Source organism: Corvus brachyrhynchos, unplaced genomic scaffold (genome assembly GCF_000691975.1).
Source record: "Corvus brachyrhynchos isolate BGI_N302 unplaced genomic scaffold, ASM69197v1 scaffold136, whole genome shotgun sequence".
Classification (NCBI taxonomy): domain Eukaryota; kingdom Metazoa; phylum Chordata; class Aves; order Passeriformes; family Corvidae; genus Corvus; species Corvus brachyrhynchos.
The window spans coordinates 6909962-6933548 of NW_008239080.1; the positions used below are offsets into that span (position 1 = coordinate 6909962).

Genomic DNA, 23587 nt, shown 5'->3' on the forward strand with positions numbered 1-23587 from the left:
GACACTATGGTTGGTGCAATGCAAATGGTGGAGTTAAAAAAAAAAAAAAAAAAGAATGAGAGAGAGCAAGAAAGAGACTGGAAACAGAAATTAGAAAGACAAACAATAGCAAGCTTAATGGAGACACATGCCAGAGTGCTGGAATCCTAAATTAGACCCTATATACTTTCAGGCAGTAAAACTTTACAGATGCACAGAAAGATCCTATCTTCTTTCTGGAAAGAAAACATCCTGAGCAGACAGAGGAAAACAAAGCAAAACAGAAGACTGCCCTGCATCAGAATATAAAAGTTATATTCAAAGCAGAAAAAACAAAGGCATTTAAAGTCAACATAAAAAGCTGCAGCAGCCAACATGAACAGTTTCTTCTCCAAATGTACACACAAAGCATGCAGTTCAAGCTGAAACATTTACAGCAAGAATGCTCAGAGACTTTTTGTACTTTTGCATTAATGTCACAGTGTCTGGAGGTATGCAAAGGCTTGGAAAACATACCATTTCATTTTCCTCTTCATCTTTTTCATCTTCTAAGAAGCGAATTGCACTGACTCTATTCACTGCCCGCTCGTTCCATGTTTCATCTGACATTTCATTTACCAAACTCTCCAATGCACCACATCGTGGTAGGTTATCTGTTAGAACAGGAAAATGTAACTCAAGACTCACAACAACATGCATGTGAAGTCACACAATCAACATGCTATACTGTTCATAATTGCAATAACTGAACGATCACTTATTCAAGACTTACAAGTGGCGATTTCTTCAGCAGTAGTTTTTGGAAGAAAACAGAACTAGCATTAGTTTTCTTTTATCAAGTATATACACAATAGTTCTGTATAAATTAGGTATTTCTGTATTTGAACTGACTATATAATTTAATAGACGTGCCACTATACCTGCTTTTCTTGTGGAATATGGCTGCTAGCTGACATTAGCCAGTTCCCTAAATGGCATTCCATAACATAGGATCATTGTTTTTACTAACCTCATCCTTTCAGTATTGCTAGGCATACACATCCAACAATCTGAACTCCAAGCCTTCTACCCTTGAAGCCAAGAGATTAATCTGGAGAGGAAATCTAATTTCTAGTAGTACGGCCTTTAGAGGAAGTCAAATCAACCTCACTCTTCTTGAACTAGCCTTATCTTCTCGAATTGCAAAGGGGTTAATTCATTTATTTATTTTAATTCTTAATTATTCTTAAAATCCAGAAGCTGAAAAGAGACATTCCAGAGACATTCCTACAACTCCTACTGCTTTAATGGTTTCTATTTGCTCCAGCCATATACAATTGAAACACTGGAATTAAGTCTGGGTACCTACAATACAAATACCCACAGCTGAACTTTCTCTTCAGGCCCCTTTGTACTCAGTGGAGAAGAATCCACACAATTTTCTTTTAAAAGTCCATTCTTGGATGGGATAAATTACTCTCCAGTCATTACAGCAGAGATTTAAATATTAGCTCAGATGAATCCCCTTGAATGCTCACACACAGCTTTAAAAGCTCGAGGACAAAAAATATTCAGAATTTACTGGAGCAGCAACACAGCCAACAAAAGAGTTTATGGTTCCACCTGACCCAGAGGCAAGTTTCAGCATGAAAGGGAAAAGCAACTTATACTGCAATTCTACACTTGTTAATAAATATAATAAAGTTACTGTACAGCACCTTTGCTTGAAAGAAAATTAGTTTGCTACAAAGTAAAAAGTCTACTGTTTACTATTAGCTATGCAATTTATTTTGCTGGTGAAAAGACTGCAGTTGGAAAGCCACCATTTAACCATATATATATATATATATATATCTTTAAGATGTATAATCAACACACACAAATATGGACACCACTACTTAGCCCACTGGCAAGCCTCAGAATAGTGATATGAGTAACTCTTTTTCTTACAGATCTGTATTTTATTTATTGTAGCTGCTGTCACTGTATTTTCAGTAACACTCAGTGCCAAGTTTTCAAGTCTTCTGAAGACTAGTAGGGTAACAGAAAAATCTAAGTTTAATGTTAGAAATTCAACCATAACTTTGCTACTTTGCTCACTAGAGATTATGCATGCTTTACAAAACTTTATGGGACAACTCAGTAAACAAAGAAATAATACTTCTATACATAACGAAAAGCTGACTCTAGGCACTTACCTTGGCAACCAGGCTCAGAAGGCATTTGAGGAAGTAATACACATGTTAAAATCTTTTCTCCTGTTTCAGGGTCTGTGTCAGTCTGAAATGTCAGCAGAGGTTGGGACTGGTTATCAGACAACCACAAAGCCTTCAGCTTTAAGGTAGTCAGTGAAATGGGAAGATACGTCAGCCTAGTTCAAAAAAGCAAAGTAAAAATGTCAGGACACTCTCTAGGAGACTCAATAGACGGTCGTGAAGGCAACTCAAGTGTACATCGCTGAGCTGGAACAAACAGGATTGAATTTAATGCCTCTAACAGAAGGCATTGCAGTAGTCACCAATTTCAACTACTCCATTCTTTAAAAAAAAAAAAATCTGCAGCTGAACTTTATACCATAACCCTCTGAAGCTGTGAACAACAGGTAAAACTACACTGAGCTTCCTCTACTGCAGTAAAGTGCCCTGGAAGGCGGACAGCTGCTTCCTGTCAGGAGCCTTACATGTAAACAGTGGCCAGAACAGAAATAAGCAAGTGCCTGTGAGACAATTATATTGCAAAGATGAGATGCCCTTCGCTATTCCTCCATTTTGGTTTTTTTTTTTTTCATTTAACTTCCTACTAACTGAACTAATTTGCTGGTTTATGCTTTAATCCACTCGTTTTGCATGTTGATGTTTGAAGCACTAAGACTCATGAGAAGCTGCAAGGTCAAAGTGGCTTTCCTTGTTACTCACACTGTATCACGAAGATAAGACACTCAATATTAGTGCCACTTGACATGGCTTGGTAGCTTCACCTGAAGCTCTATCCACTGCCTATATTCTCAGAAATATACAAATCCAGAGGGTTGTTTTTTTAAATCCAATCTCTTCTTCAGGGTCAAAGTAATCCAAAAATCACACTCATGACAACACACAATTCATGCTACTTTTGGCCCAGGGGGATGACTACTTCAACAATTTCAACAGTAACACTAACAGGAATGTCATAACTGGTTTTTTATTACTCAGTTCTTAGACATACTATCTTTTGCTATCAGAAAGAATTAAGTAAATACAGCAAAAGAACATGAAAATACGAAAATCTCTTGCCTGTTTCCAGCAACATCCAGGACATGAAGTTCAGTGGCCTGTGAAATTTCAGAGGGAATTCGAGATAATCTGTTGTCACGTACAGAAAAGACGTTAAGACTGCAGCAGCCCCCAACCTACATTTGAGAAGAGGGGGGGAAAAAAAAAAGCAAGTCTGGTTTTGTTGAAGTACCATAGCATAACAAAAGCATGCAGTACGGGTCACAGAGTGTGTCACAGCACATTCAAGTTACAATGCCTGCCAGACACTTCCCCCAGAGGTACAGACTGCAAACAAGTGTTAGTTTAGAAGAAGTCTGACCTGAAGCAAGTCTGTTGGGGCAGTCTCTGGAACATCTGTATCTGCAAATAATGGATATCTTTACATATAGGTCACACTCTAGCTACCTTTCAGAGCCTTCCGCACCCAGAAGAAACCAGTAACCACACAGAAGCTACTCTGTGCCCAACATTCACAAAACACCCTACAGTCAACTTTTTCTAGCTCTATGTTTTACATGTTAATTCTTTCTTTCCTCATGGCAACTTTATATCCGGGCAAGCGCAATGGGGCTTGAAGCAAGGCAAAATGCTAAATACACCTATCAACTCCCAAAATTTATTGAGTCCACAAAGATTAATGAAAAGTTCACTAGAAGCAGAAGACTTGGTAAAATCTTTGATGCCCCAATTCATTAGAAGCATCCAATTTCAACATGATTCCCACATGAACTGGCCTTCTTTAATCTATTTTAATCTAATATCCTCTGTCTCTATCAATTTACCCAAATATAAGCACTTGCATTCTCAAGCTAATTCGTTTTTTGGGTGCAAAAGATGGGATTTTTCAGTTTTACCTTTAAAAATCTACATTTTGCACCAAAAGTAGCTGTTTTCAGAAAAATAAACCCTCCACATTTGATTAAAAAACCCTCATTCCAACTTTATGTTCCAGAGGGAACTACTTTAAACAGGAAGATAATCAGTTCTAGGAACTCAAAAGCTGCCTCAAGTAACTCTTTGTTCCTATTAACAAAGGAAACTCATCTTTGTTTGCTTATCATACAGAGTTTCAAAAAGCCCCGTTGTTTGTTTGCCAGTTCCAAAACTCACCGTAAGAAGGTGAAAAAAGATTTCTCTTCTCTTACTCCAAGTATTAGAGGCAAAATATCCCAATGCCATTTGAAGCTTTCAAGTTAAGTAGACTTAGAATCTAACTATAGAGTTAGATTCCGAACTAAAACAGTGGAACACCTCCGTTCAAGAATCAGAGGACTTCTATAGTGACATACATCTAAGAAGGTTCTCCCCTCACACTATAGCAAATATGTAACTATACCTTGGCCAGAAGTCCCCAAAACTAAGCTGAAATTATTGTATTCTTGTCAACTGTCAGTTGTGCCTTTGCAAAACCTAACCCAAGACTGAGATTATAGACAAATAGCACAAAATATTTTAACTAGTCAAAGTAAAAATAGTGTTGATTTAGCCTATACTATTTACTAAGCAAAAAGCCACTTTTAAAGGAAGCAACTGTGACTTACAAAATAAAACAAAGAAATGGAGCATTTATATCCCACTCACCTTCCTTTGTATGATAAATGCTTTTTAACAGAAGAAAACAGCAATCAGCTGCTCAAGGCTTCTGATTCACAAGCTATTTACAGCACAAAGTTAACGCACTACATTCTTGACAAAAGAGAATCCGTGACATTTCCCTTAAATCACTGCACTCCTAAGATACAGCTATTTCACAAGATTATCAGCTTTCCCAGCCCTGTGTGTACCACAGAAGCATGAACCTTGCAAGCCATTTTAGCTTGTGAATCAAAGCCCTTAGAAACCAGCACTCAAATACTAAGCAAACATTTCTTAGTGCAAGAACTCTGCTATTCACTTTAAAGAGTGTACAAATTCTTAAATAATGTGCCTTCACACATTCACAGAACACACTGTGACATTAAAAAAATATATATACAAAGTAAGTGTCTAATTGGTGTTTCTAACATGAGTAGCTCTGAAAAGCAAGAAATACAATTAGGGAATGTTGATGAGCTGGCAAGTGATGCCCTCAGTGTGCACAAAGTGTTCCCTTTTCATGAATGAAGTTTGCGTTACTCAGTCTTGGAGCATGGAGATCCAAACAGGTTAGCCAAACAAACAAAGTAAAGCCATGCAGCCCTGATGAGACCAAAACTTCTACACTTCTGACAATGGAAAAATGCAGCAGTGGAATCAGGACAGCCTGAGTCATCATGCACTTAAAGCAGTTTAATGAAAGGTAACAGTAGAACCACGGACTGAAGAATACTTACAGGGTTATCAATTTACCTGACCCATAATTTTCCAAGCGGCTAACAATTAAGAAAATACAAGAGATGTTCAATTTATTTTTCTTTACCCATACTGGACAAGAGCATGCCAACAAATGGAGACAGAACATACATTCTTCTACTGCCAAAGAGGGTTGTAACTCCTAAATCATTTAAACTTCAGTTAATATAACTTTGCTCTCTATCAGTCAACAGGCTGCTGTTCAAAGGTTGTTTCATTCAAAGGTAGTGAAGACCTTTTATTTTAGTAGGGTAGTAGGGTAACTAAAAATGAGACACTGAATTTTTTTAATGAAACTGTTTTTAGAAAATGCAGACAGCATTTAACAAGCAGCATCGAGTGAGATATCACACAGGAAAAAAGGACAAGCTGACAGTTAAAAATCAATTAAAATCTTTGTAATTTCAAACAAAGATGGCACCCATCCAGCAGTACAGAAAGACATCAGGTCCAATGCTTGAAAACCTAAACAAGAAGCAGTACCACGGAGGCAAAGTGCACACACTACATGGCATGCGGAAAGGAAAACACTGTTGTGGCTACCATGAAGTAACACGGTATCAGAACGTCGCTGGTTTGGCTCAGAGTTGTTAACTGAGGAAGAGCCATGCTTTCCAAGGGTCACATGCTCACAACAAACTGTGCCAAACCACCGCATACGCAGCAAGGACACAGCTGAGGCCACAAGCCCATTCGCCAGTTAAGCACACACTTCATTTCCAGCACAGACTTCACTTAATGGGGACAAGCATGTGCTTAGTTCTAGGCACGTGAGTAACTGTTCCAAGGACTGGAGGCTTAAAGAAGTCCTCACGTTCTTCTGTAGTGAGCAGGACATCAGGAAAAGATCTCACATGAGTTGTGCATGCCTAAGTCATACTCATGAGACTTAGTTCATTTTAGCAACTTTAGTTTAAGGGTTACTGACTTGTCACATCACACCAACTCCAAAGAACAGTAAGCCTAGGTAAAAACCAAAAGGAAAATCACAAAAACAAAACTCACATGTCGTCAGGCAGTAAATGGTGATTTCTATGAAGCACTAATCTTAAGATCATTGATACTACGAAGATAGAACAAAACTGCATTCAGATGGGCTTGATTGAGAGGATGAGCATCACTAGGAGGCATCTAGAGGCATCACAAACCTTTAACCCTTTAAACCCTTTAATGGGTGATCTTACTGCTCTTTTCTTCTATCTCAGTCTGAGGCTCATCTTCCTAACAGCTTCCTCATTATGGAGAAGCAGTAAGGCTGGGACACACATAGACAGGGTATCAGCTTGGTTGCTAAAACTCCCCCCCTATGTTGTCATCATGACCAGCATTTAGCATTTCACTCTCCTGCTTTTTTGCCATTCATATACCCACTACTAGTCTACCTTAAACAGTCCTCCAGAACTCAAGTCTTAATACATTGCTTCTCTGCTGGTGTTTCTGATGACTCTCAAGTAGATATCAGCACCTGTTTACTACTCAAAGGTATGAATCAATTCTTCTCTCCTTTAGCAGTCAGCACCTTTCACACAGCTATAAGCAATGCAAAAAAATTACATTATGACAAATACTGTAATGATTAGTCTTCAGCTGTCGTGTGACTAGCTAGAAGTCCAGTGATGCATCTCTTTTATTCAACTCTCAAAAGAGCTGTCAGCATCAAAAACTCTCACAGATGTAAACAAGTCTGATAAATATAGTGGCAATTTAAACACAGTTCCTCTTGTGTTGTAAAATCTTTTCCAGCATTATATACAAAATTTTGTTTTGGTTCAAAGAAAATAAAGTCAGAATTTTCCTTGGCTCCACATAAACTATATTAATTCTTTAACTGCAAGCACAGGGTACATTTAGGGGTAGAAAAACCTGCCCAATTCACTATCATTAACTATTATTCTGTTGTTATTATTAACTTTAAATTGGCTAGGAAAATCTTCAGTAAACTCACTTCAACACCTCCTGCACCACTGGTGAACAGTAGGAGAGGGACTCACCAAGACAGCTTCTTAGCCCTCTGACTCAAGTGTTCCTGCACTTTTTCTCAGTGTCTTTCTTTTTTTTCCTTTGAGACACACATACTTCTACACAAGTGAGGGAAGGGACAGGATATCAAAAGTTAAAATCAGAAAAAACAAAGTTAAATGAGGGAAGGGACGGGATATCAAAAGTTAAAATCAGAAAAAACAAAGTGGTCCCAACTTGTTTTAAAAAATTTAAATTTAAAAACCATAGTTATTGCAAAAAAAAAAACCAAAAACAAACCAACCCTATAGTTTTACCTAATGGAGTAATAATTCTCACAATGTATCTCAGAGCCAGGAAGGACACGTTACCAGATCTCTGCAGATTGTAAAGACTCATTAACAAAAGCACATAAACTGGAAAACATTCCAAGGAGGTTATTTATGCAAGTGCCAAAATCAACACACCAGTTTCATCAGCGTTCCTGTGCCAGGGTGGGATTTCAACACCAAAGAGTCACCAGGCAGGTCTTTCAAGTTTAAGGGGAAAAACATTTGTAACTATGAACAGGTTTAGACATTCTCAGTTCTTGCTGAAGTCTGTTTCACCACTTCAGTCAGAGAGAGACTAAGCTGCAAAATGAGATACTGAAGATGAAATCTGTGACTCAAGCCTTGGTCATACATTTAGTTCTTCCACATTTTACCTTTATCAGCACACAATAAAGAAGAACCTTTGAACCAGGAAACCTTGAAGGTGTATTTACATACAAACTCCTTAATAATCCCAAGTCAAGAAATTTTACACCAAAAGATAAGGAATGGTTTTACAAATGTGCCTCACAATAGATCTTGCAACGTAATAGTTTAACACAGTGACTCAAAATCCAATTCTCTTAAACTGTTAACAAAACACAACCAAATCAACATCCTTCTACTCCCTTCCCCAAAAAACACACACTACCACAGAAAAGCTAGAACTCAGAGATTATCTCACCAGGCTACATTAAAGCAGGCACATAATTTCCACCGTCCTATCTATAAAAGTGGTCTTTGCTACTGGAATAATTCTGGATGTAATGACAGCAACACCAAGCAGGTACAGTATTGGGTACAAGTACTCTTTTCTCTAGCTGAATTCCACTTTTTTTTCTACACACAAGACCGTGTCTTTGTCCCTCTCCAACAGAAACCAGTAACAGCCTGTCTCATATCCATGTTTTATAGGGCCGAAGACCACATGCGCACAGCTGCTCTAGCACTCTGTAAGGCAGAGAAAGAATGGAAGAGGTAAGAAAAACACGTAAAGGAAAAGAGGGAAACATACTGAGGAAAAATATCTGCACTGCATACTCTACTTCTGCTTCTGCGAGGGGGGAACCAGTGTACAAATACCAACTTTGATGTGCAAATGTCCACGACCCCAGTCTTTGCCATACTCTCTCAGGAGACATCTTAAGCAACACACAGCAGGCAGGGTTGTTGAAAATTACTTCTGACAGAAGCTTGTGCCTGGCTTTAAATCTTAGTTAGTCAGTTTAAGATGAAAATAAACAGAAAACACAGTATACTTTCTCACTGTCAAGCAGAGCCTTCCAACAGACAGTAAAAGGGTGACACATTTTCCTGTCTTCCCTAAGTGCACTACCAGTGTATTTTGTATTTTTTTCCAAGTCAGTAACAATGAGAACAAAAATGGAAATTGAACATTTCACCAAAGACACCAAATTGTTCCTCCCTGCCATCCAAAGGGAAACTCAGAATTGAAATCTTTGCCATTATCAGCCCCCTAAAGCTGCTCCCATTGATGCTTTCCATAACAGCAAACAGTACTTGTTATACCTATGCACTCAATTATGTGGAACATTTTTCTTTTAGCGACATGAAATGTGACTCTTCACTTAATTCCTCTGAATTTTAAGCAGAAAACGTATACTATGAATCTTCGTGTTTGGTTTAAAGCAAAATGCTGTTGGTTAAGAAAAATACTATACCGAGAAAATCCAGCTCCAAGAACAGATGGAACATGAGCAGAGAGCAACAGATTACTTTGTTTTTGAAACTACCATTTCAGCACTCTAAGAAGGCACTCTAAAAACATTCAAGGAAAAATGTTTTACTTCACAGCTGTAGCTCAAGGAATTCAAACTGAAACTTGAAAAACTGAAACAGAAAAGTCTTGTTAGCTAGAAAGTAGGTTCTGCAACACAAGCATATTAACAGTATTTTTGAGGCACACCACTGCCATCAGTTGTTTATGCTTTCTATTTGTAACATTACTATCTTGGAATTCAAATGCACTGATCAAAGGTGAGATGACCCTGCAGTTAGAAAAGGGCTGGCTTCCTTTAAAATTAAATAATAAAAAATTAAATATCCACAGAGCAAAACATAAAATCTTACATTACATGTAATTTCAAAGCACTTGCTCTAATGAGACAGACACGTTGGCGTGGACACCTTTAAAGGAAAAATAAAAATTCTATTTCAAAGTCATTGATAGGGAGCCAAAGAGCTCTGCTTCCTCTGTTTCCCTGCCAAGCTCCCTTGGGAACCACCCTCTCTCATTTTTATTTCCTGGACTTCCACAACTCCCCAGCTCACCTCATTCCAGACACTACCTTCCTTTTTCTCATTATTCACCTTCTCCAAACACAGGCTCAGCCCTGTCTTCATTCCACTTCTGTGCAGGTGTCCCCCTCCCTCCCTCTCTCTCATGTGCACTGAAGTTCTCTAGACACACTCTCATTCTTCACTTCACCCTTGGATATCCCCGTCACCAACTGAGCAACACATTCCACCTCTGAAAAACGTCGCTGGTTCCAAGTCTTCAGTATCTTGCTCAGTATTAATCCCTCTATTGTTTTCAACTGAGCTCTTACCCCACTATACCCCCAAACAGACATGGTCCATATTCCCCCTGCTTTACCTGCTTCTGCAGCTGAGCCTTCTCTCACCTGCTCCTGTCCCTGCTTCTTCCAAGCCACACTGATTGCCCTTATGCACCACCTCCAATACCATGTATTCCATTAACTGAGAAAAGCGCTTATACACTACACAAGATATTAATGTCCAACCTGGAAATAAAGTGTACCAGTAAAACCTTCCATGCTAAACTCAGAACAATTCTGCTCAAAGGTGCAGTAGACATAAAACTGCACAAATCTCAAGTACAGGCATTTTACCATACCTGTGTTATGTATTAACTTAAAGGCCTTTGTAAAGACATGGAAAGTCTTCTGCTGTATGAGCACAAGATGAGAAAGACATTAAACCATTAGAGAGCATCCAAAAGAGGGCAACAAAGATGGTGAAGGGCCTTGAGGGGAAGCTGTATGAGGAGCGGCTGAGGTCACTTGGTCTGTTCAGCCTGGAGGAGACTGAGGGGAGACCCCATTGCAGTTACAGCTTCCCTGTGAGGGGAAGCACAGGGGCAGACACTGATCTCCTCTCTGTGGTGACCAGTGACAAGACCTGAGGGAAGGGCCTGAAGCTGTGTCAGGGGAGGTTTAGGTTGGATATCAGAAAAAGGTTCTTCACCCAGAGGGTGGCTGGGCACTGGAACAGGGTCCCCAGGGAGTGGTCACAGCACCAAGCCTGACAGAGTACCGGAAGTGTTTGGACAATGCTCTCAAGGCATATGGTGTGACTCTTCGGGCTGTCCTGTGCAGGGCCAGGAGTTGAACTTCATGATCTTGATGGGTTTCCTCCAACTCAGCATATTGTAAGATGAAAACTGCCATCCCATACCAACGCAGATAGTTTTCCCAGGGTCTTGCCTCTTGCTAGCAATCGTGCAACCTGTCTGGGTAAGACCTGTAACAATTCTCTGTTCAGAACCAGAAGCACCACTGCAGAGAAGACACTGTTCTGCTAGTAAAGCTGCAGTACTAACATATCTCCTCCCTCACCTTCCCCCAATTAGGTGACTGGCCTGTGGCAGCTCAGACCAGGACACTGATTGATGCTGCCTGTACCACAGCACGGCAGCTGCCCCTGCTTGATCCCTCTTCTTCAGCGTTTCCCCATCTCCTTGCCACTTTGCTTTCTTCTCATACCTCCTTCTTGAGCTCTCCAAGCTCCATAAGGAAGCAAGTCAGAGCTGATACTCCTCTCAATTTCCATCCAATGGCTGTCACCCAAGTACATAACCCTCCTGCTCCTTAGGTGACTGAAAGTGGAGAACAATAGCTACAAGCTCAGAGTCACACACTAGATAGGAAAATTAAGAGGGAGAATTACTTGGACAAATATCACAGAGAAAAAGTAGTACAAACAGAACCAACTCATAGTCCCATGCTACAATCATAGGATGCTGCTTTCCCGACTTTTTTTCCACAATTTACGCCTCAACTAAACTTGTAAAGCCTTCAATAAGATTTAGTTCCACAACACAAACTCTAGCCTCATTTCATTCTACATACTGTTACAATAGACAAGAAGTCCTAGTGCTCATTGCTGCAAAATCTGAGGTATCTTGGTCACGTCAGGTCCTTATATTTAAGGACAAAAGTAGTCCAGAGATCTCCAAAACCAAAAAGACTGTCAAGACAGTCACTGAGCCACTTTTCAGAGTATGAAACTTTCCCTTAGATATTGGTCATAGCAGTGAGGTGAGGAAGTGTGTGGCAGTAGTTTCATACTACATGCAGAAGAGACATATTGGTGTTGCATGCACCCTACCAGAACTCCCAAGTCTTCAAATAGTGCAGGACCTGACATCTACACTGGGAATTAACAGTTGAAAACTAATTAGATCCCAGTTAGTTACACGCTAATTAGATCCAAGCCTTTTTGTTCAACTACAAAGACATTTTGTACTTCCAAGCCACCAAATCACCACAGTTCAGACCTAGTAGACAAGTTTCTGGTTTTGATCAGTTTGGAAAGAATACCCATGGGACCAAAGTTGCCTGCTACTTCTTGTAGGCATCTGAAATCAAGAGTTTTCTGTTTCTACAATCTCATCTGTACAGAACTTACCTCTTTGGGCAAAGATGTTAATTTGTTTCTATCAGCATTCAAATTGTTCAGCTTCTTTAGTTTTCCAATGCTCTTCGGCAATGACTGTGCCAACAAAAACAAAACAATACACAAACAGAATTTGTAAATACACAGAGTCAGGGTAAACCACTTAACTCGCTTGTATAATTAATTAATAGTCTGATCCACTTTCAAAATTGAAATGTAGTTAATCCTCATTACTGCCACACCTTCCAAAGAAGGTCCAAAGGTTTATATTTCAGAACAAGTGTCCAGGAATGTCAGTTTCTAACACAAATTCACTCATTAATTATCTCTGCACCATGACAATAGACACACAACAGCTGTGTACAGAATGCATGTATGTAGGATATGCGTATTATCTAACTTTACACTCCTAAAATTGCTTCTTGGTCAGCTATCTCCTAACTGAGGTGCTATAAACTGACTGTCAGAGAGGCATCTTTTCAACAGTCTTAAGCTTCTAACTCAACCAAGCACAAGAAATGCTCAAACCTAGTTTATTTAAAGACAGCTACTCTCCAAGTGTCAGCATCACATGAAGTTTCAAAATAATGGAAGAAAACACCTAACAGAAGGAGTTCTGAGATTTTATTTTCATTTAACATATTTAACACCTGGCTAGAGCAGATCAGCAGAGCAAGTAGTTCGAGCTCTTCAGAGCTCAGGCCTTCTATTCAGTCCCAGCAAGACTGATCCAGATAATGCACAGCAAAAAACTTGCAATAATGCAATACAACACAAACCCCTGCATAAAAAAACGCAACAAAGTAAGCGATACCTGCACTCCACGAGCTCCAATTCTCTCACTGGTCATGAAAGACTCAGAAGTGAATATATAACTGCTTAAGCATTTGAAGGGCGGATTGCTACTACACACAGCTTGATCTCCAGCATTCATTTAACAGGTAAGAAATAAGATGCATTTAAAGAAAATGCACTACTTAGCAGTAGCAAGGGTGAGTAACCTAATGAGCTAAGTGATTCAGCACTTAACAGCAGGTCTTATTACCACCTGCCATTTGAGCAGCCATGACCATGCTTACCTGCAGCTGGTTTTCTGTGAGAACTAGTTCAGTAAGGCTTTCACAGTCTCCAATTGAATCAGTTAGTTGAATCAGTTTGTTCTGATCAACCTTCAAAATGGAGAGCCTCCGCAATTTTCCTGGACAGAAAGAACAACATGGATTTTTAGTCTAGTATCCTCCAATACCTTTAATTCCATTAATTTTTACTGCTGCAAAACACCTAGAAATCCTCTAAAACAATGAAAAATTTTTTTAGGTGAAATAAAAGAACTCAAGCACTGCTTTACTTAGTGCTTGCACTATTTTTGCAAGTTTTAATATGACTGAATTAATATTCAATATTCATATCCAACCTTTAAGCATATTAAATTGAAATAAAGTTACAATCTGAATGATATCCCATGTAAATATCAAGGACGTGTCTACCCAAACGCCTATAAACAAGGGAAAAAATTACCTGTTTGGTCCTCAATTATACAATGTTTATTAATAAAGAAGTCTTCAGAAGATCACCTACACCTAATCAGACACAGTGAGAACATCCTGCACTGAAGTGATAGCCCAAACCCAAACAGGATCAAGGTCTCTTTGTCCTAACAGAGAACCTAGTTAGTCAGACATGAAACCCAAGTTTATTCTTTAGATGAGAAATCAAACTTCTTTGAAGGTGACCTTCTCAGGAAGAACAAAACACTATTTCAGTGCAGAAAACTCTCTTTGTTCTACTCCTTTGTATCCGAATGGTCTTTGGTGCAAAAGCTGACTCAGGCAGAGCCCAAGATAAAGAATTCAGGAGACAACACTAGGTGCTGACACCTCCCTGCCACCCCTGTGTTTTCCAAAACAGCTGTAATACTCTGGAGTATCAAATTCACTGATGATGCTAAATCATGAAGAGATGTCAGACACACAAAAAGACAGCAACCTAAACAGAAACCTGAGGTTTAGCACGGAGAGGTGCAGAGCTCTGCACCCAGACAGAGTAAACCTGTGCACCAGCACAGGCTGGGAAGTGACAGCTATAAAACAGCCCTGCTGAAAAGGACATGGATACCATGCTGAGCACCCGGCTGAATACTAAAGAGCAGTGAGCTCTCATCAGAAACAAACACCAACTAGACTACATTAGGAGAACTACAGCCAGCAGATCAACAGAAGTTGCTATATCCTATCTATGCGCAATTAGTGAAACCACACCTTCAAAATCATTCTCAGTTTCATGTGATGTCCTGTCTTCCCCCTCAACTCCCCTGTTCAAGTGATGGGGGTCCAGTAGGAAGCTACCAAGATGGCCAGGGCACATATGAGCTGAGGCTGAAGGAGCTGGCTTTGTTGACTCCCACCAAGAGACAGACAAGGAGGCATCCAGAAACTGCCCAGGACCACTGGCAGGGCAGTTACAGACATGACAGAGCCAAACTCCTCTCTGCAGTGGCAGGTGAGGCAGCAATGGCTGCAAACTGCAGCGTGCGAGATCCCAGCTGCTCATCAGAAGCAGCTTCCTCAGTGGGAGGTGGTGCAGCACTGGCACAGGCTGCCTGGGGGTGCTGGAGCTCCATCAGAGCTTTGGAGACTGGGTGAGACACGGCCACAGCTGACCTGACCCGCTGGCACTGGTGAGAGCCCTGTTTCAAGAGCTCTACAGATCCACCAATCCCACCAAGAATTCAGTGATCAGCTGGGCAACTCCCAGGAGCTTCCACAGAGACCAGCAAGGTTCACTTCTGCCAACAAGCTCTGTCTAGCCAGGTGCATGGGCTGCCGACTTTCAGAAGCTACAGCTCCATTTCTGATGTACAAAAACTGTACTGGCCAGCACAGGTCATCAGGAAGGGCTGCTACAACTCTCTGTCAAACAAACAGTAGGCAGCTGTAGGACCCACAACTGCCACCCCACTCCCCAAGTCTAACTCCTAGAGAAACTTTTCTTAGCCTTATATAGAATATATACGAAGGGGGAAGGTCTGACCACTCTCTTCCAAATGTTAAATGTGGTTAAACCACATTCACAAGTCCTCCTTCCCCTACACCTTTACTTTTTTTTTGGGGGGGGGAGATGGGAGGGAATCCTCTAAAGGAGAGGGTGTACTCCTACAAATGGAAATTTCCAGAAAAACAGCTGATGAGTAGAGAAAAAAATGCTTGTTCGACTACTTGTCACAACTACTGCACAGGTAAAAACATACACCTTAAAAAAGGCACTGGTAATGCTTCAGGAAACATTCTTCAGTTACTGAACCCAGTCTAAGGGGTCAGACACAGAAAGGTTGTAGCTGGAATCCTCAAGGCAAGGATTAATGGGCTGCGAGGCAAACAGCCTTCCACTAGGTTCAGTAGAGGATTAATCACATTGTCCAAACGAAGATAAACACACACTGCCATTCAAAATACTGTATTTTGATACAGTGATACTTTCAGCCAGTCTTATCAAGTGACCCACAGCATGTTGCAAGCTACAATTTTACATTGTTAAAGAGTTCTGATGGTGACATGGATACAATGGGAACTGAAGGGACATACTAACTTTTACGTTGTTTTGGATGTATCAAGTGAACACTGAAAGAGGATTATGAGGGAGTCATTATGCAGGCAATTAAAATGCAGCATTAATAAAGCTATGCATTTCATACTAAGCAAAAATAAAAAAAAAAAAAACAACTTGAGATAAACTCATCTCTTGCACAAAAAGACTTAAAAAACGCAAATGACTTCCAGTTATGGTGGATTAAATGGTTCTGTGTGATAGCATTCATCTTGTACTTACCAATGCCATCAGGTAAGACCTGAAGTAAATTTTGAGAAACAAGCAAGTCTGTTAAAGAAGTCAGACCACTAATTTCTTCAGGAAGGCATTCCAATTTATTTTCAGAAACATCCAGACAAAGCAGGTTTTTCAGGTTTCCTACTTCCTGCGATACAAGACAAAAAATTTAAGTCATGCCCAAACACGTAAGAAAGCATTTTGAAAAACGAAGTTCCACAAAGAAAAACAATTATCTGTATGACCTCTTAATTGGCCATTCTTTGTACGACCTCTAAAAGCAGAAAAAAGTAAATAATTACACTTTACATATGATAAACCAACCAAGTGATTCAGTCACGGTTTCTTGTTTTAACTATTAAACTGGCTTCAGTAGTCAGGCAAGCTATGCCAAGCACACCCAGACAAGCACCAGCCAAACCTGGAGTTTTCCTCAAGTAAAGACTGCAAAGTTGTTTTTTTCAGAATGGCAGATTATCAACCACTACATAATTAAAGTCTACCCCTCCCAATTAACCCTAGGCAAATTAGGATTAGTCTCTCCTGGTTGCTACAGCAACATGCCATGACATCTAGGGATTTCATATCCTCACATCTCCCAGCTACAACAAATGTAGAAATAGGAATTGAGGGTGTTGCTCTGGCAAGCGTATCTGAACTGCCAAGTTATACTGCCATCATCTACTATTATTAATGACTACTTAATTTTTTTACCACGGCAACCCAACCATTAGACAGAGAAATACCTTTGACTTTATTAGCTATCAGAGCATCCCCCCTTTCCCCATGCACACAGACATCCCTATACACACTTGAGAACAGATCTCATTTTAGTCATCCAAATCACCTTTCAGAGAACAGAATGGCTGAGGAAGAAGTGCCTTTTACTTTTACATATATGAAATTTTCATACAGCAATGGCCTTGATCCTAAGTTACAAGATCGGTTCTTTTACTTTTGAAATGCCTACCTCTCAAGAGGATCTTTCATTAAACACATACCCTTTATATTACAAGTTCACCCTTTGGACACTGACCACAATAATGGTCAATTTTAACAAAAACGGCTGCTGAAGTCACACTTGACCTTTTATGAACTATCACCTCTACTTAAAAAATTACTAGGCCAACCAACAAAAACAAAGTCAACTAAACCCACTGAACTGTAACTGATTTCCAAGACACACAGTTGACAATGAGATCCATGCAGCAAGTAACAGCAAACTGCAGGAGGAACAGAGAAAAACAGGTTTTGACTTGGCTGTAAAGGAAAAAGAGGGAAAAGGAACCATCCCACATATTATAAAAGTTCTTAAGAAAGGGAATTTAGAGTGCTGTAAGCTTTAAATGCTAAGTTCCGTCATCCCGTGACTGATGTCAGATGGGGGATTTGCCTGAATAAACCAAAATTTCTGTTTATGGTAACAGTTCCATTATTGTACTTCTTCCAAATATCATGCTTAAATGGATGAAGATGACTACAAAAAAAAAAAAAAAAAAAAAAAGGATTCATACTCAAAACTTTTAAAACTGCAATTCAGATAGATACACAAGGCGAGGGTTAGCTCAAACAACTAATGGCTCCCTGATCTTAGGGCAAGAACTATAAACAGAGGATGTGTCATCCTACAAACTGAACAATGTGCGTATTAGGAAACAATTCCTTTGTCAAAATGCTTAAAAGAAAATTTCTGACAACATACAGCATCATGGCCAATCCCTTACAGAGGAACTCATTAAGAGAAAACCCTTACACACCCAAAACCAAACCCAGGCAAAGACCCAGACTGAAAAAATACTCCATTTTAAAGCACTTCCCTTTAGGAATGAATGAAAAGGTTTTCTTTTAAAAGCATCTTCAAAACAGTATCAGTAGAGCTCATTTTTACCTGAGGTATTTCAGCTAATTGGTTTCCATCCAACCAAAGGTCTTTAAGATTGAAAAGTGCACCAATTGTTTCTGGCTATAACATAAAAAGCAGTGAAGTTAAGTAGCATAGGAGCTTCAAATAAAAAACAAACAGCTACCCAACAATTACAGTCTAAGTAACCCAATTCTTACTGAGAGCACTATTTAAGAAGTACCTTGGTTAGAAGTAGTGACTATAAGCATTTGGAAACTCCATCATACAAATTAATTGCTACAGCTTAATAAGCTACCATTCTTTACCTGGCATGCACTAACAAATTGCCTGCACAGCCTTGATCTACTGAGAATCCATCCAACATTCACCTGAGCCACCTTAAGGGAGATGACAGATACATTTTTGGTAGATTTATCTGTGACAATGTAGGAACTTTCAACCCCTTAGCCCAACCATCCCCTGACACAAGTCCATATGGCAATTATAACTGCAAGCACAGACAAGAGTTTGTGTCCTTCCACTCCTTTTTATTTCCATAAAAAAAGCTGGGCCATTTTCTAGAGATCAGCTGCAGTTTCTCGAGTAATGTGACATTGTACTGAGCAAGACTAAGCAGATATGAAAGCACCAGCTCACTGTGAAAATTCATCTGTACCTATAAAAAGACTCTCCCTCCATATATTTTTCTTTCTTCCATTTTGGACATCCTATAAATTATTTAACCTAAATGATGCATTAAACAAGACCAATGTGCAGTTTCAGTGGCATGCTCTCTTACCAAATGATAAAGTTCATTGTTTCCTAAATCAAGTTCTTCTAGTCGCTGCAGCTGGGCAAGTGATCTGTGAGATAAGTCAAAACAAAACCACATTAGACTAAAGCAACAGAAACCCCATGTATTTGAATAAGCTCATTTTACTGAAACTTGAATTTCAAATTACAATGTAGTGTAAGCAGACAGTTATTTTACCAGGCACAGACTGTTTGCAGCAATATCTTACTGAAAAAATAATTTGGTTTGTCAGTGTAACTGTATGCCCTTGAAACTTAAAACTTAGTAAGCAACCAAATCATTACTTTTTTTTTAATTTAACAGTAAGTCCCCTGGGGTAGCAAATGCCACATACTTTAGTACAGTTAGTTAGATTTACTTTTAGGGGAAATTTGCAGTTATGCAATTGCATAAAAATTCCCCACTGTGATCACATAACTGTGTGACTCAAGACTCAATATCCATCATTTATCTTCTCAACATGATCCATCAATTTCTGAAATACTTCAGTTTTTGAGACTGCAAACACAGGGAAGCACAAAAGGATGTAAAAGAAGTTCAAACAGACAGACAACAGAGGGCCACCCTTCAAAATCCGGCTGTCGTAGAGCTCTTGCTTACTTTCCCCAAAGCTGCAGCAGCACAAAAACCAGAAAGAATTGTCAACTACATTACTGACAGTCAGAATTTTCCAGGAGCAATAAAACTGTCAGCATTTGTGATAGCTTCATTCTGACACTGGATGGCCAAACTTAGCTAGCAATTCCTATCTTCTGACCACTGACATTGAAGTGTCTTGTGGCTCACTGCCATCAACAGCCACAACCAAGGCACTGAGTAGACTGACAGGAAAAAATGACCCCAAAGCAACTGGGGAAGACATTCTGATTAAAATAGGTTAAATCTTTTACAGTACCTATTAAGATTATCTAAACAAGCACAAGGAATCAACAAAACTCTTGCAAGAAGCAGACAGATAATGAAGGAAGGAAACTCCTTCACTAAAGAAGAGGCTGCTTCTAGGCAGACAAAAAGGATCCCCAAAGTATAAGATACCAAATTAGTCTAACAGAAGACCACCAATTCCTCTGCCACAATACAGACAGCACAGATAACTTTTTTCTCCAGAAGTCACGGTGGTTGAAGTCAGACATCAGAAGGCCTAGTTTGCTACCAACGGATTCACCTCCAGGTTTAGAAGCTTTTGGCTACTCAGCCCTGAATACAAACACTTATTTAAATGCTATAAAGGTCTAGAGTGAAAATCTCAGAGATCTTACTGCCCTACTTTCAGAGTTGCAAAATCTCATCATGAGAACAACCCAAACCAGCACTCCCACTGCAGATGGGCTTGTTCAATGCATGCAGGACATGTTTGGTGCTGCTGTATTTCATACAGAATACTTTTTTATAGAACAAAGCCAATCCATGCAGACTGCAGGCTCCTGCTACTACTAATCAAGTACAACTAGAAGTAATGGATGGAAGTAGATGCTGCTAAAAGAAGGGTGTATCTCATGTTGTTACCTGGTTTGGAATATTTTTTCTAGCTGTCATTCAGTTTCATTATGTGAGCAGATTTTAAGAATAAAAACATTTTATGTTAATATAATGAAACACATGCGATGTGACTTACTCAGGTAAATATGTCAGTAAATTTTCTCTCAGTTCCAGTGAAGCCAGGTTATAAAGACTGGAAAAAAACAAAAAAATCCCACATTTTAATACCATCTTTTTATATTCCACATTTTAAGAAGAGAAGTGTGCATTTACACAGTTTAAAACAAGTTGCTATAAACTGATTCTTCTTGTTTTAATTCAACCAGACCACCATGTGAAAGGCAGAATAGAAAGACTAAGGTGTTGCTTGCTTCTCTGTGATACTTAAAGCTAGAAAGTAAACACATAAAACACAAATTTCCATTTGTTAAAAGGTTTGTAGCTGCAAGTTACTAAACAGAGTATATTACATCTGAATTGCTTTTAGTTACTCGCCTTCAGAATCTGGCATGGGCTCCCAAAGTTACAGAGCACCAGGTAAACCCATCACTGTCCTAATGACGGTGTGCTCATTACTCTAAGTGACATTCTGCTTCTAAGCGGCTCGCTCACCCCATATCCGAGGCTTTTACTAACATCACCATGGCAACATTCAGATTTCTCAGGGGGTTATTTATGACTAAATGGAACACAAGGAGTCAGACATTATCCCAACACTATAATCTGCTCTAATCCTCCACCATCCCAGGGAAAAATGAAAATCAGATATGGTGACTGCAAATAAGGAGTTTTCTACAACAGAATTATGTTTTGCCCTGGTATGCAGGGAATAAAATCTAGACGAAAAACAAGAATTCCACTAAATTTGAAACAGATGTTAATTCTAAATTTGTACACCTTATGGAAAAAAAAAAAAGAACACAAAAACAATTCCATGCATTCAGACTACATAAAATTGAAATATTTTCTCATCTCAAACAATACCAGCTTACCAAATTACAGAATAATTAGTTAAGCTCCAGTAAAAAAAAGCAGCTGATAACCTCAATAAAACTTAAGCCTCAAAAAAAAGAGAAAAATCTTCACATTGCAACTTCAATACAGTTATCAAAGCAGGGGAAAGCAACAGAATTGATGTAATGACTAAACGGGAAAGAAGATTTTTCATGGATTGACTTTTGATGGTGCCTGAAAAATAAATCCTTATCTCATGCGCCTATTTCATACTGCATTCAAAAAACAATGAATGAAATCTCACAGGACCTTTGATTATGGTCTCTGCAGCCCTTTCCAGCTTATAAAATAAGCACATTTTACCCAACATGTTCTGTATTCCTCCAGAAGTATACTTAAAACATATCACATAGGCAAAGATACTTTAGTAGAAGTCTATTACAAATTCAATTAAAAGATAAGTGAGAATAACTCTGCTACTGCCACTCAAAATCATTGACAGAAATAAGCAAGCCATCATTCCAACAACGCAAGAGAAAATTCACACATAAAAATTTTAAAACTATAAAACACAAGTCAAGGTGGGACATGGTATCCAACACCCTCATGAAAACCAAACAAGTGGAGGGGGAGAGGAAAGGGGTGATGGAGAACCATTTTCTCTGCAAAAGGTGTGTAGGTCTGATCTTACCCGCACTGCTGCCCACAGACTGCCATTATGTTTGCATTTACAGGTTTTCTAGAAACTTACTTCAGCCTTCCTTTGAATTTTCCACTTTCTCTTCAAGCTTGTATTAGGTGAGGTCCATGATTCATTTTTATCAAGAGAATACAAAAAGGATGTGCACACCTCCAAGTTGCCTTGCAATCTTGTGTTTACACATCACCCCACATCTACTTATCTCCCTCCCCATCATGCTGAAGTGTTGATGAGTAAAATGGTGCAATCTCTTAATTTCTTCTCTTACCTCAGACACCACTTTGACTGTGGCTGAACAGAAATCTTTGTCAGAAAAGCATGTTCAACAGTAAGAACTTTGGAACCACCATCTTAACCAGCCTCATCATATCATTAGACTGGGGCAGGCCAGTGAATCAGCTCAGGAAATTGATCCTGCTTAAAAATAACCCAGCAAGGAGAGTAACACAGATCCCCAAACCAACACAGAATAAATCCCCTTAAACCCCTGGGCTAGTACAGCTGCCAAGAAGGTGCAAGGAAGGCAGCTGTGCTGCAGCACTGTGAGCACTCACTGGCAGCTGTGCCCTTGTGGGTACCTTGCGAGCATCCAACCACACTTTGTGGAGGGACTGTGGCCCACCACAGTCTCAGCCCAGGTTGTCTTCTTTTGGGAGTCGGCCACCTGCCAGACTACGTTTCCATCTCTAATGACACAGCTTTCTGAGGGAGAAGTGCTTTATTCATTCTACAGCTACTCGCACCCACAGCATGCTCACAACCGTAACTCTACCCTGGAACAAAAGAAAAGATACTGCCCCACACTCCTTTATCCTCTTTAATTCTTCCAAGGTCTTGAGTACAAACCCAATGTAAGCAGACCCCAATAAGCAAAATTAGGCATCCCACCAACACAGAGACCTAAGTCTATGAAGTTTAAACCAGCAAAGCTGCATCATTAGAGTGAAATACTATGTTTAAGATGGATCTATTTGATAGAGAGGTCAGAAAATGGAAGGAAATCAGTGACTTATTATTCTTGCATTTTGACTAATTACAGAAATGGCTCCCAGCAAATCTATGTGCTGCAATCTAAAATGTGACAGCTATCATATAAAATAGTATCATATAAAAGACATGCTGATGTACTGAAGCACTAATCTCCAATACATTAAAAAGCAGAAGTATAGCTCATCCTTACATTTACCAACAGGTTCTTACCACATTGTATGTGTACTAATTTTTTTTTTTTTTAAGTTTTGTTAAGAAACACAATTTTAAGTCTTTTGCAGGAAAAATTTTACATAACTTATTTTTCAAGTATGTTTTCTGACTTAGTAACACTCTCTCCAGAAAGTGTAATCCTTCTTCTTCTCAGCCACAAATAGCTATTTTTCACAATATACTAAATGAAATAATTTCTTTTTTCCCTATGCCCTTAATTTTACAGGTGCACTGTCAGTCCAGTATTTCTAAAGTCCCTGAAAAGAAGTAAAGCAAGCCATACCTTATCGATTTCTTTCC

General features: G+C 39.3%; 1 protein-coding gene across 1 annotated transcript in view; it reads right to left on the reverse strand.

Annotated features, from left to right (window-relative positions):
* The window catches only part of LRRC1 (leucine rich repeat containing 1), an 84575-nt gene that overhangs the window by 30620 nt on the left and 30368 nt on the right, over positions 1 to 23587 (reverse strand). The window contains exons 5-13 of the mRNA XM_017739212.1: positions 20567 to 20623; positions 18937 to 19000; positions 18183 to 18257; positions 16298 to 16442; positions 13552 to 13670; positions 12485 to 12568; positions 3231 to 3346; positions 2157 to 2329; positions 496 to 632 (exon numbers count right to left, since the gene is read on the reverse strand). Of these exons, the coding sequence (XP_017594701.1) occupies positions 496 to 632; positions 2157 to 2329; positions 3231 to 3346; positions 12485 to 12568; positions 13552 to 13670; positions 16298 to 16442; positions 18183 to 18257; positions 18937 to 19000; positions 20567 to 20623 (970 nt within the window). The remainder of the gene's footprint in view (positions 1 to 495; positions 633 to 2156; positions 2330 to 3230; positions 3347 to 12484; positions 12569 to 13551; positions 13671 to 16297; positions 16443 to 18182; positions 18258 to 18936; positions 19001 to 20566; positions 20624 to 23587) is intronic.